Genomic DNA, 15975 nt, shown 5'->3' with positions numbered 1-15975 from the left:
AAATATAACTTATTGCTCAATTCTGTAATATCTAAGTTTATAATATTTTATTGTGTACGTTTTTAATACTATAGTTGCGGAATTTATATACCTATTTATATTGAATAGGCATGCTAAAGTGTTAAAAACCGTCTTCTAGCTTATAATTTCGTTACCAATTAATATTGATAATGTAAACATATCTATATTAAGGTTTAAATAAAACACGTATTTCTTAAAAGTCCTTTATTAGTCAAAATTCTTATAATTATACAAAGAATTTTCAAGAACCTTAGAACATAGTAATTGTAAATATATATAACACGTAAACATGCACTTACGAAGATATTTATCGTTTTAACGAAAACTATGGCTTTTAAAGTACTAGGTAAATATAAGTACTTAGAGATGTAATTATGTAGACTTATCTATTACATTGTTGGCACATTCGTTTTAAACTTGAGATGAATTTCTTGTACATTTAATAAACGTTTTAATAATACACCGACTTTTATTTAAATCATATGAGATATAACTTATAGAATACTTACTACAGCATTGTTTGATTGGAATTGCAGTTGAAAATCATGTCATATAACTGAAAATCAATCTATTTCTAGAATACAGAACAGTGAATTATTTAATCTACTAAGTACTTTTTTTACGGATCTTATTAGATTTTTGTATTTTTTTTTGCACATTTTTTAATTTTACGACCCTTATAATATGAGCTACAGAATTACTTAAAAGTGAATAAGTGGATACATGGTATTTAAAATTGAATAATACATAGTTTAATCGCGTGTTACACAAGATTTCTCTACAATACTTTTTTTTTTGCATTTTTTCTTCTTTTTGTGTTTTTTTTTATATTATGATCATTGCTACATAATATTTCATACAGAATTACTTCAAAGTAGATAAATGGGTACATGATATAACTTTAAAATTGGATTAAATCGCAAGTTACACACGATCTTTTACATTATTATGAAAGCTTTATAAGTGAAATGGAGTTAAAACTCATTATCACTAAGAGCTGAGTTCCGTCCGAAGCGAGGGCTGGCGAGACGCAGTTCGCTCTCGGATGAACTTCCCAAAGAATTCGCTTCTTCTGCCACTATCACGTGATCTACTCCTATAATAATTAATTTTTATATAATAAATGCGAGGATGATTGTTGCTTTGTTTTGGATAAGAGACTTTTCTTGTGACTAAGGTAAGACTTGTCATAAGAAATGCCTGTCAGTCACAATAAAATGTGATAAATGTATAAAAATGTTAATAAAAATACTCGGTTCACATTATGAGTCGTAACTTTTAAATAAGCTAGTGATGATGGTAAAGTCAACACACACATTATACAAAACAATTAATACCTTCAGAATAAATCAAAAAGTCTTTGCCTGTAAACTTAGATTACAAAATAAAAGACAGATGGAGCGTTGCCGAACTAAACCGAATAATTTATCGTCATTTTCAATAAAGCCTATATATACATTATACTCTTTGAATAAAGCTATGTGTGCTGTCATTTCGCCGCTGCACTGTACGTACACGGTGCTTCTGTGTGCATGTAATGTTGCCAGATATTGAAAAATTTCCCAAATTTTTCCCCGACTACGGAAAAAAGAGGGTTATGTTTTTCGAGTTTATGGATGTATGTATAATATTTCTTTGACACGCCCTGCAGTATAAACCGTTGGACCGATTTTGAGTTGTGAGGTTTCATTGCAATGATCTGAATTATTATGTTAGTGGCTGTAGTGACGTAGGCTATATACATAAATGAGAAGTCAAGTTTTAATTTTTATTTAAATTCTTTCATTACATAAAGTACCTGCCTACTAAAGTTATATATGGACAAAATAATTGTATTCAATTTTTCATTAAATAAATTACATAAAAAAAGTTTCAATATTAACTATAATAATTATATAATTTTTTATTTTTCATAATATATGAATACGAATAGCGATAGTTTTTAGTCGAGAATACGCGACATTTTATTTTCATCATATCCATCATGGAGTTCACATAAATTAAATCGCTAGCGAAAACGACTATGACGTTTTTAAGCTTTATAAAAGTAACAAAATAATGTATTATGCTTATTAAAATAATCTAATAATTATCATGAACCTTTAGTGCACTATACAAATAATCACATTCACGATCGAAAAATCCAACAGCATTACCCTGAAGATCCTTTAACCATTTTACCGTTTTACCAATAAAAATGGCAAATTCATTTTCAAAATACTGGCAACATACGTTGAAGTTTTGTATTCCTTCATATCTGTAAAATTATTATTCGTATTAAAGAAATAAATCAGCCAAATAATCTACAGAAAACCTGTGAAACGATGTTTTATCTTTTTTTTTGTTTTCGGGAACAAATTTTACAGCGTTTTATTATCACAAGACGGCATTTTTTTTACTAAAATTGCAAACCCTTTTTGACGTATTGCATGACACTATATGCGCTATAGCACTGGCGCAGCGACGTATTTGTTTTTGATTTCGTATTTTCTTTGACAAGGGCGACGGGCGGTTGTCATGCTCCATCTGTCTTTTATTTTGTAATCTAAGCCTGTAAATTGTTATGTTTGTTTGCAATCATAGACCAGTTAGCATATTGAAAATTACTTGGATATCTATAGTCTATACATAAGTACATACTAATATTATAAAGCTGAAGAGTATGTTTGTTTGTTTGAACGCGCTAATCTCGGGAGCTACTTGTCCGATTTCAAAAAATCTTTCTGTGTTAGATAGCCCATTTATCGAGGAAGGCTATAGGCTATATATCATCCCACTAAGCCGAAGCGGAGCACTACGGGTAAAACCGCGGACCACAGCTAGTCATATATAAATCTCATTTTAAATACGTCAAAATTTATCACAAATCTATATAACAGTGTAGTATAGTAATAAAAAGACGTGTGGCACTGGCATAGCATGCGTTCAAGCCACACCTCCATGCCCGTCGGAGTGGGGAGCGTGAGGTTTTTTCGTTACGGAATTTCTGGATTCGGTCCCCGCGCTCGAGGCCCGCGATAGAAGCTATGCAATAGCTTAATAAATGAAATATAAGCAACAATACCTTCAATGAGTCCAGCCAACTCATGCTCGCTGACGATCCTGCGCGAGTGCGTGTTGGGGCGCGACCAGCGACCCGCGCTCGCTGATATATATACATTTCAATTACTTCATTTTAATCATATATTATGGAAAAATCTTTAATTATATACACATGGGCAAGGAAAAGACGAGAAATAAAAAATGAATTTGTAAACAAATTGAAAAAAATATGTGTGTGTTGTAGGGCGTGTGTGTGTGTTTGTGCACTGTATCCATGTCTACATGTGTGTGAGGGCGCTTGTATGTGCATATGCGGTATATCTGTGTTTGTGTGTGTACGCACTATACTTTTAAACATTAAAAAACTTTATTAAAAACTTTTTTGTACACATACAATAAAATTCTTACAAAATAACAATGTAATTTGTCTTTCTTAATGCCTTATACATAGTAAATATCTTTTTTGGAGATTAATTTAAAACAGTTTTTTTTTATTACAATTATGAAAAATATAAGCAAAAGATGTAATTAGAAGATATGTATACTGTGTCTACACGTGTGTGTGCACTGTGCAGTGTGTGTGCATGTGTACGCGCGCGCTGAATCTGTATCTATAAGAACGTGTGAGTGAATGTGTGCACGTTTACATGTATCCGTGTATGCGTGTGTGTGTACTCACCAAAGAAGTGCTCCTCAACGAACTCGGTGTCGGAGTCGGAGTGCGAGTCGCCCTCGTCGCGGATCTCGTCCACGGAGTCGCGGTCGGCCACGAACAGGCGGGGCTCAGCGGCACGAGTGCCTGGGATAATACATTACATAAGCACCTATTTATATTTAAATCGATTAAATTATATATTTTTTAAGAATAAAAAAAGTTCGATCCATGCGGGATTCGACGCCGCGTCTTTCCACCAAAGAAAGAAACTCAAACTTCTAAAAACTTACTATTGGAAAGCATTTTCCACAGAAACACGCCGTGGGTAAAAAAATTATATAATTGTTCGTAAAAACCAAATTAACTTTTAATTCTTCATAATGTATCATAATAATTGCCAAATTCCTGCTAAAAAAAAACAATTAAAGTATCGTAAAATTGTTATAAATAAATAGATCCGGCTTGAAGGACCAAAAAGAATACTCATTTTCAAACGTCATTAAGAAATAATAAATACCTAAGCTGTAATGCAAAATATGGAAAACATTAATTACCTGCAGTTTTAATCCTGAGCCTTGTGTTAGGTCTGGACGAAGGTCGCGGCGGCTCCTCCACCAGCTCCACATCCTCCTCCTCCTCTGAAATTACACATGAAAATGAATGATCATTGCAGCAATTAATATGATGACAAAAAAATTATTTATTACAATTTACAATTTATTTTCATGTAAAAGTAAAAAAATATAAAAAAGGCTACTAAAACAATTTATACAAGCATATTTATCTCTAGCTAGGTTAATGGGCAAATAATAAATATGAATAAAAAGAGAACAAAAATAAAATAATTTAGGCAGGATTTTAAACGTAATTATTATTCCATACATTAGTATCCAATTTTTAAACGTTCTACCACAGACAAATAATTGAGTCGATACATATCAAACTCCGGTAAGTCCATTCTAACAGAAATGTGGGAATCGAGGTATTTTTAATAACTTAAAAAATCAATATGTTTGGACCTTTATAATTTATGACGAATATAATATAATACATTAGAATTATTTTTACGAAGAAAAAGAAATGTATTACTTGATGATTATGCCACAAAATTAGATTTAAATCTGGACATACAGGCGTTTGATATGTACCAGCAAAACTTACCGGGTTTTGAAAAACATCGTCTTGGACTTACAGGAATTTGAAAAATCTCTAATGGACTTACAGGGATTTGATAGAACTCAGTTTTGGGACGTACTGAGGTGGTGGAAATGGGTAGATAGTTCGTCGCGTTGTAAGTATTGGACGTTAAAATAAAATATGTAAATTAAAAGATACAAATTATTATTATTATTAACCTTTATCATCCCACTGCTGGGCAAAGAGAGGGGTCAATAAATCAAAACGGTTGAAAAAATCTCAGTACGGCCCTGGGCTTCATGGCTGGGAATAACTACTGTGCGTGTGCTGTGCGTCAAGTTTCATTTATCTTTTAGCTGTTTTCTGAGCCTTGTCGGTTTTAGCTTTTGGTATTGTTTTTTTCCTTGCTTTGTCTAGAACCACCACCTCTATAGTAAAACTGTTTTCTTCCATCATTTATCAATTAAAACGATTTATGAGCATTGGTAACACGTGTTAGCTTCAACAAAATTGAGAGAAATGGCAGCCATTTTAGTGCCATACTGCGCTGTGATTGGTCGAAATGGACTTACCTGAGTTTGATACACCACTGTCGACGGACATACCGGAGTTTGAAAAAAACATTTACTTTAAACCTTATTTTAATAAAGATACGATTGACTTACCTAACTTTGAAAAGTACAGACTTGTTTAGTTTTACAATTCAAAATTGGCGCCATTGTTATCTCAATTTTGGCAGGGAGTGGACTTACCGGAGTTTGATATGTATCGACTCAATTAATTAAATAATAAAGAACCTTATTATTAATAAATAGCATTTTATGAATAAATGAATAAATCCAACCTGAATCAGTGGGATCCGCAAACACGTCTTCCCTCTCGTACTTGTGTATCAGCTCCATGATGGACGTACCCACTCTGATGGCTTCCTGTAATATGTCATCATTTTTTTATAGCTTTCTTTCTAATATTTTTATTTAATACAAATGGAATGGCTCCATTTCCACTGCGATGTTGTTTTACGCCAATATATTATACCGGAAAGTGTATTAAATGTAATAATTAGGAATTTATTTATTGAATTTATTCCAACACTATTAATATCTCGATATGAGAGAGACGAAGAGTACCTACATACAACAGGATAATACATAACAAACTTGCAATCCAAACATAACTTAGCATTTAGCACACATATACCTGTAGGGCTCTCTATACAATGGGCAGCGTTATGCGAGTAGTTACAATCACGATAGTGTAATAGCACAGTATTACCATATTTCCTAAATAATATTGTAATACTGTGGTAATAGACTAGAGTAGATAATTTTTGAAACAAAAAAAATCGCAGTCGGATGAAACCCATTAGAAAAGGAGGGGAATACGATGAAAATAAAATGAAAAATAAATTACGGTCAATCCGAGTTCGGGAAGTGGGAGGGGGGAGCTTTTAAGAGAAAAAAATGGTTTCTCTCGATTTCCGACAAAACTACAAGTCCTACGGAAAAAAGTTCAATGGCAAAGTTGTAGGTAATAAAAAGATAACTTTTATATTTATAATTTTTTCACATAACCTCAAAATTTAGGTGAAAAATTGAGAAGTGTGCCTGATTTAGTAAAAGCTCATTTTCACACTGTTTGTATGCATTTCCTGAGAACATTTACTATGGTAATGTTTATTTTTTTTACGCCATATGAGAGTAGAGATTTTTATTATTTTTAAAGGGATCTACCCCAGTCTATAAAGGCTAAATGTCTTTGTACACAGACCTAATTGTCTTTGTTGACCGTCTTTGTAGATTTGTATTCATAACGGCAAACATCGCCAATCATTTGTTGGGCCAATGGCACCAATGTGAAAAGTGCCCATGAAAAGATACCAACGCGTCCTTTATGCCGGCTACTCACGTACCGGCCGCAGGGGCGATATTGGTACAATCTCAGTTGGTCGGCGGTCGGAGCAATTTCCAATTCCAATATTGCCCCTGCTGCAGGTACGTGAGTAACCGGTCATAAGGACACAGGCTACATCTGTATGGAGTTGTCACCTCAGTCTGAACGGCATTGATGAGGCTGAGCTCGTGTTTGAGCGTCTGTACGGCGCGGTACCGCAGCGCGTAGCTGTTCCACTTCTTTTCTATCTCTTTCTGAATGCTTGACAACTCTTCTTGGTACATTGGTCTGTGAATAATACATGTATATATTCTAGAAATATTCTTAGGCCATTATATTATGGTCTATAGTCACAATCATAGTCACATGCTCTGTACACACTCACTTGATCTGCTGCACGGTATGCAGCCGCTTCTCAGCGCGCTGCAGCTCGGCCCGCCGCCGTTCTAGCTTCGCATCGAGCGCGGCTTCGCTCGCCGCCACGTTGTCGATCTGTTCCCGCGCTGACGTCACACTCTCCGAGACGGATTCTATGCCACTATTTAGCGCGGCCTCTGACTTTTCCATGTCGGGGGAGGAAGAGAGCACGCGCGAACGGGTATCCTAGGTTTAATGGTGGTATCAAGAAATTTACTTAAAATCTTCTTTTGTATTTTGAATTACTCTTTCTTGAAAATTCGTTTATAAGCAAAAATATTTTTTCTGTAATGAATTGATGATTACTTCAAGTGCGTTTAGTATTATAATTTCTTATAATTATTATACAAGTTTTCCGCCCGCGGCTTCACTCTACTGGACTAAAAAACTGTTTTTTTTTAAATTCGTGGATTTTCAAAGATGAGGCAGTAGGTATAAATAAATAAATATGCCTTTTAAAATTAAACTTCTATTGTATTTTTAATGTCCTGTCCAATGTCTTGAAGTAATTAGTTGTTTTGAAGTCTCTAAAGCTTTCACATTGCAATCACTTTTTTAAAATTCTTACTTCCTGGATATTCGAAGAAGAGGCAGCACTTATGATATTTATTACGACTTAAGATGCGTATATTTCGTCAACTATTTCAACAAAAAACTGATTTAGAATCTTCAATTTTATTTTAGAAGATCTAAGTATCATTTACCTAATTACATATTCCTAATTTAACTATATTTTATTTTTTATCTCTCAACAAAATGTATATTATATTATATATTAAATACCTTATTTAAAAATTCGAGTTTGTATAGCATTTACTCTATTTACAGAAAAATAATAATAAAATACCTTATTTTCCAGTTCTTTGGTAAATAGATCGTACAGATAAGCTCCTTCAGCAACAATATCCGTGGCCAGAGTTCGCGCATCCTTTATTTCGCCAACCTTAAATTGTCACAGTACAATCATATTTTGAAATAACGTGCATGGATTTTAACGCGAACATTATAATATATATCAAAATATTGAAATCTGTGATCAGAAGATGTTTAGGATTTGAAATGAATACAACTTTAATTTCCTTCAACCAGCGATACAAATAAATTAGATATTCTTTTTAATAGTATTCAAATAATTGAGGCACAGTTGTATTCATTCATCAAATAAACTGTATACGCTATAGCGTACCAACTATCTTTATTTTCTTTTCCTGTACGAAATTTTAAAATAAAAATTGTAAGGCTTTTTTTAATTGTAATCACCTTTTGTAGGAAAAAATATAAGCTAGCTGCTAAGTGGTTGTTTTAGTCGTAAAAAATGTTCAGATTAAATGACTATAATTAATGATTTGAAAAATTTTTAGAAAAGAAAATTAATGGCCGCGCTCTTGCCGCGCTTCATTGATCAACATTGTTAATTGTTATCATTGAAATAATGTTTCAAAATATTATATAAATTTTACATAATAAAATTATAATAAAATTCAAACACAATTCAAATTATTTGTGGGACGTTTTAACTAATCACAGATAACAAAATAGTTAAGTACTAACTGATATTATCTATGTATATTCTCTATGGCGTGGTATGTCTATGGAATTTTATTTAATCTATTCTCACTCACGCGGTTGCTAACATCAAACGGTGCTGCCGCGGCGGCCTCCTGCTGGTCCGGCGGCGGCGCCAGCAGCGACTCCCGCAGCAGCGAGGACACCTTCTGCATTTCGCGCACCGCCCACCCGTCCGCTCGGTATAGCTTTGAACCGTTCACCTCGATGTTTACGCGGGCTTTCTGCGATGCACAGATAAAATATACTTGGTAGTGGTGTGGTAGTGGCAATACGAGATAAAATTATTGTAATAAGTCGAATTAAATTTTTCACGAGATTACTAGAACATAATCTCATGAAAATTTTAATTGAATAACATTTTAATACGTTGTAGATAATGTATGTACTATTAGTAACGACTAGATGTCGTATTTTTTTATGAACTTCCTGGTTTGACTATTTCCAGTGCAATAATTTTATTTGAAAATGTTTAGTTTAAAAGTGGAGAATTAAAAGCAGAATGGCATTATTGTTTCATTTACAATGTATTAGTTACTTTGTTTTTTTTATTTCTAATTTTATGAAAAAAAAAATACGAATATACAGAATATTTAATTCTAGCCAAGTTCCCAGTGCCACTAGAGGTATACGTATTTTCTGACGGACGAAATATCGACGATTGACTATTGAGTGGGTAGTGGTACTCGTATGTGCCTGATGTATGCCTTATTTTTGAGTTGTAATTTGGTACCAACAAGTTGGTTTGACCCAGCTATACGATCGTTAATCGTGTACATACTAACACTATCTACTCAATCGTTAACATTCACCTATCAGAAAAGTTGTTACGTCTGATAGCCCTGGGATCTTGCTCTATTCTAGTTTATTCGCCAAAATAATTATAAAAACAGTACATACAAACAACTGAACGGCATGCGCCGCCATGATAACGCGTTGTTCTATACTATTCTTGTCCCCCCGTAAAATCATCTCCGGCTCCACCCTGGCCACCAGCCAGCGGAGACAGAGTTCCAGCAGCTCCCAATTTGGAATCCGGAAACTCTCCAGGGATATAGGTCTTGGAAAACCTAGCGCTCGCATGTCTTCGCTAAAATCTGGATTTCGTTTATTTCGTGTTAGAATAAGGTCGATTATTAAATTTCAGCAGTTAGAGTAATGTATTTTCCCTATCTATCTAGACTTTCAGGGTATTAAACGAGATATACACGTCCATTTTTTGCATGATAGAATTCTATTTATTCTTAGGAGCTTTCGATATTATGAGTTGAAAATAATTAACTTTTAGTAGGTAGGAAATTGTGAAACAATAATTTAATTTTAAACTTACTTCTCAAATCCCGGAAAGACATATTTTCTTCAAGCCTCGTCCTTTTATTCAACAAGTATGAATTATTGATTCGGGAACAGAAAGCTTCGAGTAGTCGCCACAAAAGAAGTCCTACGGCGAAAGTTTGAACTAAATTTGACGGGTCGGCAATATTGTAGGGAAACGTCTCGAGTTGCCTTCCTAAGTTCCTACTACTGTAACTTGAACCCTAGAGAAAATATGGACTATGATGAAACGCAGGATTGCATCGAAAAACTAAATAAATATGAGTCGATAATTCACACTGAACACACTGCCAACTGCGCTATGGGTACCTACTAAATAATCGATAGAAAACCTTAAAACATAACACAGAAACGTTAGAATTGTTCTGTATCATTTCGATTTTATCCGTAAAATAAATAAATACACATCCGTTCTCAAGACAAACAATGAAGCGGTATTTTATATAACCCTTTTCACATCTAATTACCTAATCTCTGGGGAATTTGAATTAAACAATGCCGGCATCATTATTTAGACGCCGACAGCGCCGCGTTTTCAAGACTTGTTTCATGATGCACATGTGCGCACATTTGTTTTTTTGTAAGTTGCTATAGCAACGGAGCACCTACGTAACATAATATACAATAGTAGCTACTATTATCACAGTTGACAGATATATACTACGTACCTACATCTATTATGTAGGTACCTTTTCTCGGCCTATACTATACCTGTTGGGCCCTCTTGCTCTTCACAATGGGCAGTGTTGGGCGAATAGAGGCAATCATAATATTATAGTGTAGAGGGCCTATGTCTATGAATTATGATCAGCCATCGTTGTAGATACAGTACTCATAATCACCGTAATGGTGGCAAACTTAGAGAATATAATATTACAGATAAATATTCTAAGGCGGCAAACATTGACGATTATTTGTTGGGCCAACGCTATCAATAGTGAAGAGGGCCCATGTTTTATTATTAATAATAACTACTCTTTACAATGTCTACGGGATAAATATAGAAATTAACAAGCAGATTTGAAATAACTTTAACATTGTTACTAAAATCATTATAAAACTATTTGTTATTTATTCTGCAACTTGCAAGAACTGTTTCCACCCACAGAACAGAGAAAAAATGTGTGCGTGTACTAGTGTACATGTCGTGGCCATATCGTAGATTTGCTCATTTCATGAAATGGCCAAATGAATTTTTTAGAAGTTTCACTTCAAAAAAATGTTTTTACTGTTTTGTGCAATTTTCTATATATAATATCATTGGTGTTTGCAGGTGGCAGTAAGCATTATAATAGGGAAATCCGAAATAGTCAAAAAAGTCAAAATTTTTTTACTGTATCGGTGTTTCGAGCAGGAATAATGCGAAATTTGTATTAAAGATATACCTAGGAAAATCCCAAATAAAATGAACACTGAAAACTTCTAAATTTTTATTTTCTAGTAGCTTAATCTAATACAACATATTATTTATCATTATCAATATATATTTTAGTGGTTTTCACATTAAATTGGGCATGTGTCATCATTTTCTTTAATACTGATTGAGGACAAATACTTAAATATATGTTTACTCGCTACATTGTATTTAGATAAAGGAACTACAATATTATATTATGTTTAATTTGTCCGCATCATATTATAGATTAAATGAGACTTCGTTAAAACAACAACATTGCATACATTTCTTACCTACATTCATGTTTGACAGATTTTTCTAATTTGAGAACAGCTCTTAGGTTTGGAATCTAGTATAGTTAGTCTTAGCATAGTTCGAGAATAAAATGAAAGATATTTATATTGATTATTGTAAATTGTAGGTAATATCATGTAATATTTATAAGCTAAATCCAAACTACATCATGTAATTTTTATGTACTGAGTATACCAATGAGATGATATACCATCATTACATATCCATAATCCATTGTACATGTCACACATTTTTAATCTACACAAATCAATGCAATGTTGCCATTTAACATTTCAATAGCATGCCCAATTTAATGGAAAAATCATAAATCCATGACGGTGGGCGGCCGCCTCTCCGCGCGCTTGTAGGCCTCCTCGCGCTTCAGAGCCACTCGCAGCCGAGATGCCTTTAAATGTCTGAAATGTTTTTAATATTTTTGAATAACGATATCGAAACATCCTTGCACTTTAAGCGCAAAAGTGTTTGTTTGTCTTTCTTCCTCCTATTTGCTATGGAGCGATTTCGATTAACAATCTGAGTATGGAGACATTTAGGGAGCCTAGTGTTACATAAGCCTCTTGATCCTATTGAAATTAATTTTATGGGTGGTTGAAAACTATTACATTGACTATAAACTTTTAGTTTGAGCTAAGAAAGTGTCAGCAATGTGCATTAGTAACATGCACACTGTCTTATGGCTTCACAGACAATTAATATCTTAATATCCATTCAATTTTCAGATACATATAAAATATGCGATATTGACCCACTTATCAGCCAAGATAATTTACAAATTATGGTATTAGCGACCACACTTTACATAAAAACATACCTTTGCCTAATCCTCTCTTCCGTCTCTGGCGAAGCTTTCTTCTCCTTAACAGCAGCATTCCGTATCAATGTCCTGAGTTTCTGCAGACAGTCTGCCAGATTCAGCTGCTGCGAGCGAGTTGTGTCGGAGCGGACGATCATGAAACCTTCCTTTGTTAATTTCTTGCTGTGCTGTAAGTAAAATGAGATATTTTATTTATTTATTTACAAAGAAAAAACTTTTTGTTGAGGAGAGATTAAGCTGAGAATCTGTCTTTGGCGTTTATTTTTTTTTTTGCATTATTAAAGCTAGCCAACATGATATTCAACAGAAATACAATCTAGCCCATTTATTTTGAACTAGATGTATTTATTTATAATAGTCAGTAAAGAAATATTGGAATGTTGTAAAATACTTGTACTACTTCATATTTATTTCGTCCTATTACAACCGTATTATTACAACCGACATATCTAATTTTAACATTACTCCATGCTTTTAATTAATTAGAACTCACCTGTTCCAACATTTTTTCTCTTATATCAGCGGGTATCCATTCAGCCTCACTCAGTTTGAACCTGAGATCCACTTTTGTGTGCACCTGGAAACAATTTACAACCATTTGATTACATACAAGTCTAAACTAAATCATAAAAAGGTATTATAAAATAAGAGTGATGTAGGTATTACAAAACAAGAGAGATACAAGTAATGACATATATATAGAGCAGTTTTATAGTAAACTAGCGGTCTGCCCCGACATCACCCGTGGTACATATTTATGTTTTCTCTCCATAAGAACTATCCTCATACTAAATACTTCAAGGAATATTATAAAAAAGAATTATCAAATCCATTCACGCGTCATGCCGTGACCAAGGGAAATATGGATTCATTTTTATACATAGAAGATATTGTGATCGCTGTAAAAGTATGTAGGTACATTATAAATAATAAATTATTGATATATTAATATGTAAAACTCACCTTATTGACATTTTGCCCACCAGGTCCTGAACTTGCGCTGTAAGTGATATCCAATTTTTCTATGGGGATGTAACCAGAAAACTTTTCGTTCTCATTTGGCGTCTGTAAAATATACACACATACAATAGAATTATACACACATACACAATTTGTTTTATTGTTATATTATAATATATCTTATAAGTTAATAATGTTGCAGATTTTTTTTAAATAAGTATATTATAATACCTTTCCACTTCTACGGTGTTCTACATTTAGGTTTTTAACATTACGTGAATGCTTTATATTATATAGGTACTTACGAATGATGGTGTTGTGAGTTTTAAAGAACTATTTGGGTAAAGAGTTTCCAAAGAAATTGCACTCTTATATGCCATCGATCTTTGCAGCAGGGTTGAGTATGAGCCCCTTTGCGTGATCATCCGCAACAGCGGCAATCTTAACGGCATAAAAGCCATTGTTTTATTTATTTATCGACGTCTTATTATAATTTTTAAGACTCCACAATAATATTATAACCTCAAAATCAATTCCGTAATAATCACAGGTGACAGATGACAGACGACAAATTTAATATCGATGACAGTTCTATCGTCAGTTTTTAATGCCCATGAGCTTTGTCTTTTTGATACTTTTTCTTACGGAGAAGAAAAAAATATTATGTTAATGTTTGTACGTAGCTTTTTATTTCAATCCCGTCAATTAATTACAAATAACGCAATGTAGCTTCCATTGAAACTTAATACAATTATATGTATAAATTACTTTTGAATGAACTAATCAACGTTATTCAAGCAGATAAAATTGCAGATGTTGTAAATTTTGCATTGTATTCTAAAATTTTAAAATTAAATTTTTTGCCCATTTCTATTGGTATGTTTTATTAAAAAATAAACAAGTATAAAAATAATTTAAATTTCGTATTCAAAAAGTACGACTCTACACTGAACTTTCATGTTAAATGTTATAATTAAAGGAATATGCATTCCAAATTATATTCTCCTGTCCGCTAATCTAATAAAAAATCTAGTTTAATTGCGCTTTTTAAGACAACACAAATGTGCGCTCAATATCAAATGTCACGGTCTGAAAATTTTAATTAGGATCCCGTTCCGCCTCGCTCCCTTCCCGTTTCTACGCCACTGTTTAGACTATTTTATCTGATTTTACTCGTTTTACGACGTTAAAGCACATTGCCAGATTTATTTAATTGATATTTATAGTCTTATTTTATTAATTGATTAAATCGGTTATTGCTATCTATTCTACAGTTTTTAACAAATAAATAGATACTGTGGGTACTGTGCTTAGAGTTAGCGATTTTAACGGCAATTTTTGAGTTCCCTATTAGAGAACAAGAAGACCCTAGTTCTAACAAGACCCTATAAGCGAATGTACAAGTTGTTTATAAAATATAATATATTATGCAGATATAGTAACAGGATGTGATTCGCAGTAGGTATCTCCACAAACGTCTCTTTAGGAACTTCCCTGATATGAAAAACGGGTGTAATATCTGTATTATAATTTGTGAGGTACATACACAATACATATACATTAGTAAGTCTAAAATTATTAAATCTTCAATGCGTGCAATTTGTGTTTAACAGTTATTTCAAACAGTTACCTAATTATTTGAAATAACGGAAAATTGTGCATTATTCATATATAACAAAAAAATTTATTATAGTTACCTAAATATTATACAAACCATTAAGAGTCTTGAATTATTATAGAATATCAAAGATAATATATTTACGGAAAAAATGGTCTGTAATTTTTGCGACATATTCTACACACGATAGGGTAAACTCACCTAATTGTGTGACTCACTTAATTCGGAGATACAACGTTTGGACTCTTACACAGCGTTATAGGAGTAAAATCCAATACATTAAAATTAACCCTATAGTAGGGTAATAAAGCTTCTTTTCGTGTGCAAATTTTTGTTAAGATCGTGCGAGTGAAATAGTAACAATCACGGGATTTGTCATTGCGCCCGCCATGTTTGACGTTTCACCGGTAGCGTGCGACTGTGCTGTCATTATTTAATTAATTTTAAATAGAAAACGTGAGTTTAGGTTCATGATACTTTGACAATTAATTGTTAAAAACATATATTTGTTGATACCGACAAAGGTTTTAGTAATTTTTCATTTGTTTTTGCATAATACCTTATTTCCTGGGTTCAAAAAGTTAACGATTCTCAAGATTGCAACTCAAAACAGTGTCACCGAATTAACCAAGCAAACTTTTATTATTTTCAATTCGTGTATTAATAATTGTCTTCTGTACGTATACGTTAGTAGTTTAAGTCGGAAAATATTTATTTTGACTCAGGTAAAAAAGTAGGATCGCTTTCAAGCATTTTAAAAAAGTCCGTTATTTTTTTTTATCACATAATTATGTGAGTTATTTTTT

The 15975-nt window shown here is 33.0% G+C and overlaps 2 protein-coding genes across 2 annotated transcripts; both read right to left on the bottom strand.

Annotated features, from left to right (window-relative positions):
• Positions 1–673: 673 nt before the first annotated feature.
• LOC123695888 (clusterin-associated protein 1) lies at positions 674–10167 on the bottom strand. Its single transcript, XM_045641841.1, has 11 exons — positions 10062–10167; positions 9632–9828; positions 8788–8955; positions 8013–8108; positions 7134–7351; positions 6904–7036; positions 5700–5784; positions 4273–4356; positions 3743–3862; positions 3086–3166; positions 674–1117 (listed from the first exon to the last, which is right to left on the bottom strand). Exons 1-11 carry the CDS (start codon positions 10081–10083, stop codon positions 996–998), a joined length of 1326 nt encoding a protein of 441 aa, XP_045497797.1. The 5' UTR covers positions 10084–10167; the 3' UTR covers positions 674–995.
• Positions 10168–11479: 1312 nt separating this feature from the next.
• Positions 11480–14105, bottom strand: LOC123695893 (peptidyl-tRNA hydrolase ICT1, mitochondrial). The gene is made up of 5 exons (XM_045641849.1): positions 13857–14105; positions 13555–13656; positions 13085–13168; positions 12589–12758; positions 11480–12172 (listed from the first exon to the last, which is right to left on the bottom strand). Exons 1-5 carry the CDS (start codon positions 14010–14012, stop codon positions 12079–12081), a joined length of 606 nt encoding a protein of 201 aa, XP_045497805.1. The 5' UTR covers positions 14013–14105; the 3' UTR covers positions 11480–12078.
• Between the last annotated feature and the right edge of the window lie 1870 nt (positions 14106–15975).

Source organism: Colias croceus, chromosome 11 (genome assembly GCF_905220415.1).
Source record: "Colias croceus chromosome 11, ilColCroc2.1".
Classification (NCBI taxonomy): Eukaryota; Metazoa; Arthropoda; class Insecta; order Lepidoptera; family Pieridae; genus Colias; species Colias croceus.
Note: the sequence above shows the minus strand (reverse complement) of the source record. Positions and strands in the feature narration are given on the sequence as shown.

Excerpts from the sequence above, each read along its gene's own strand:
- LOC123695893 (XM_045641849.1), bottom strand. The coding sequence starts at position 14,012 with ATGGCTTTTATGCCGTTAAGATTGCCGCTGTTGCGGATGATCACGCAA. Across the intron at positions 13,657-13,856 it reads AACTCACAACACCATCATTC|ACGCCAAATGAGAACGAAAA; the intron begins GTAAGTACCTAT and ends TATATTTTACAG. Across the intron at positions 12,173-12,588 it reads GAAGAGAGGATTAGGCAAAG|ACATTTAAAGGCATCTCGGC; the intron begins GTATGTTTTTAT and ends AAAACATTTCAG.
- LOC123695888 (XM_045641841.1), bottom strand. The coding sequence starts at position 10,083 with ATGTCTTTCCGGGATTTGAGAA. Across the intron at positions 7,352-8,012 it reads CCAAAGAACTGGAAAATAAG|GATACCCGTTCGCGCGTGCT; the intron begins GTATTTTATTAT and ends CATTAAACCTAG. Across the intron at positions 7,037-7,133 it reads CATACCGTGCAGCAGATCAA|ACCAATGTACCAAGAAGAGT; the intron begins GTGAGTGTGTAC and ends TATTATTCACAG.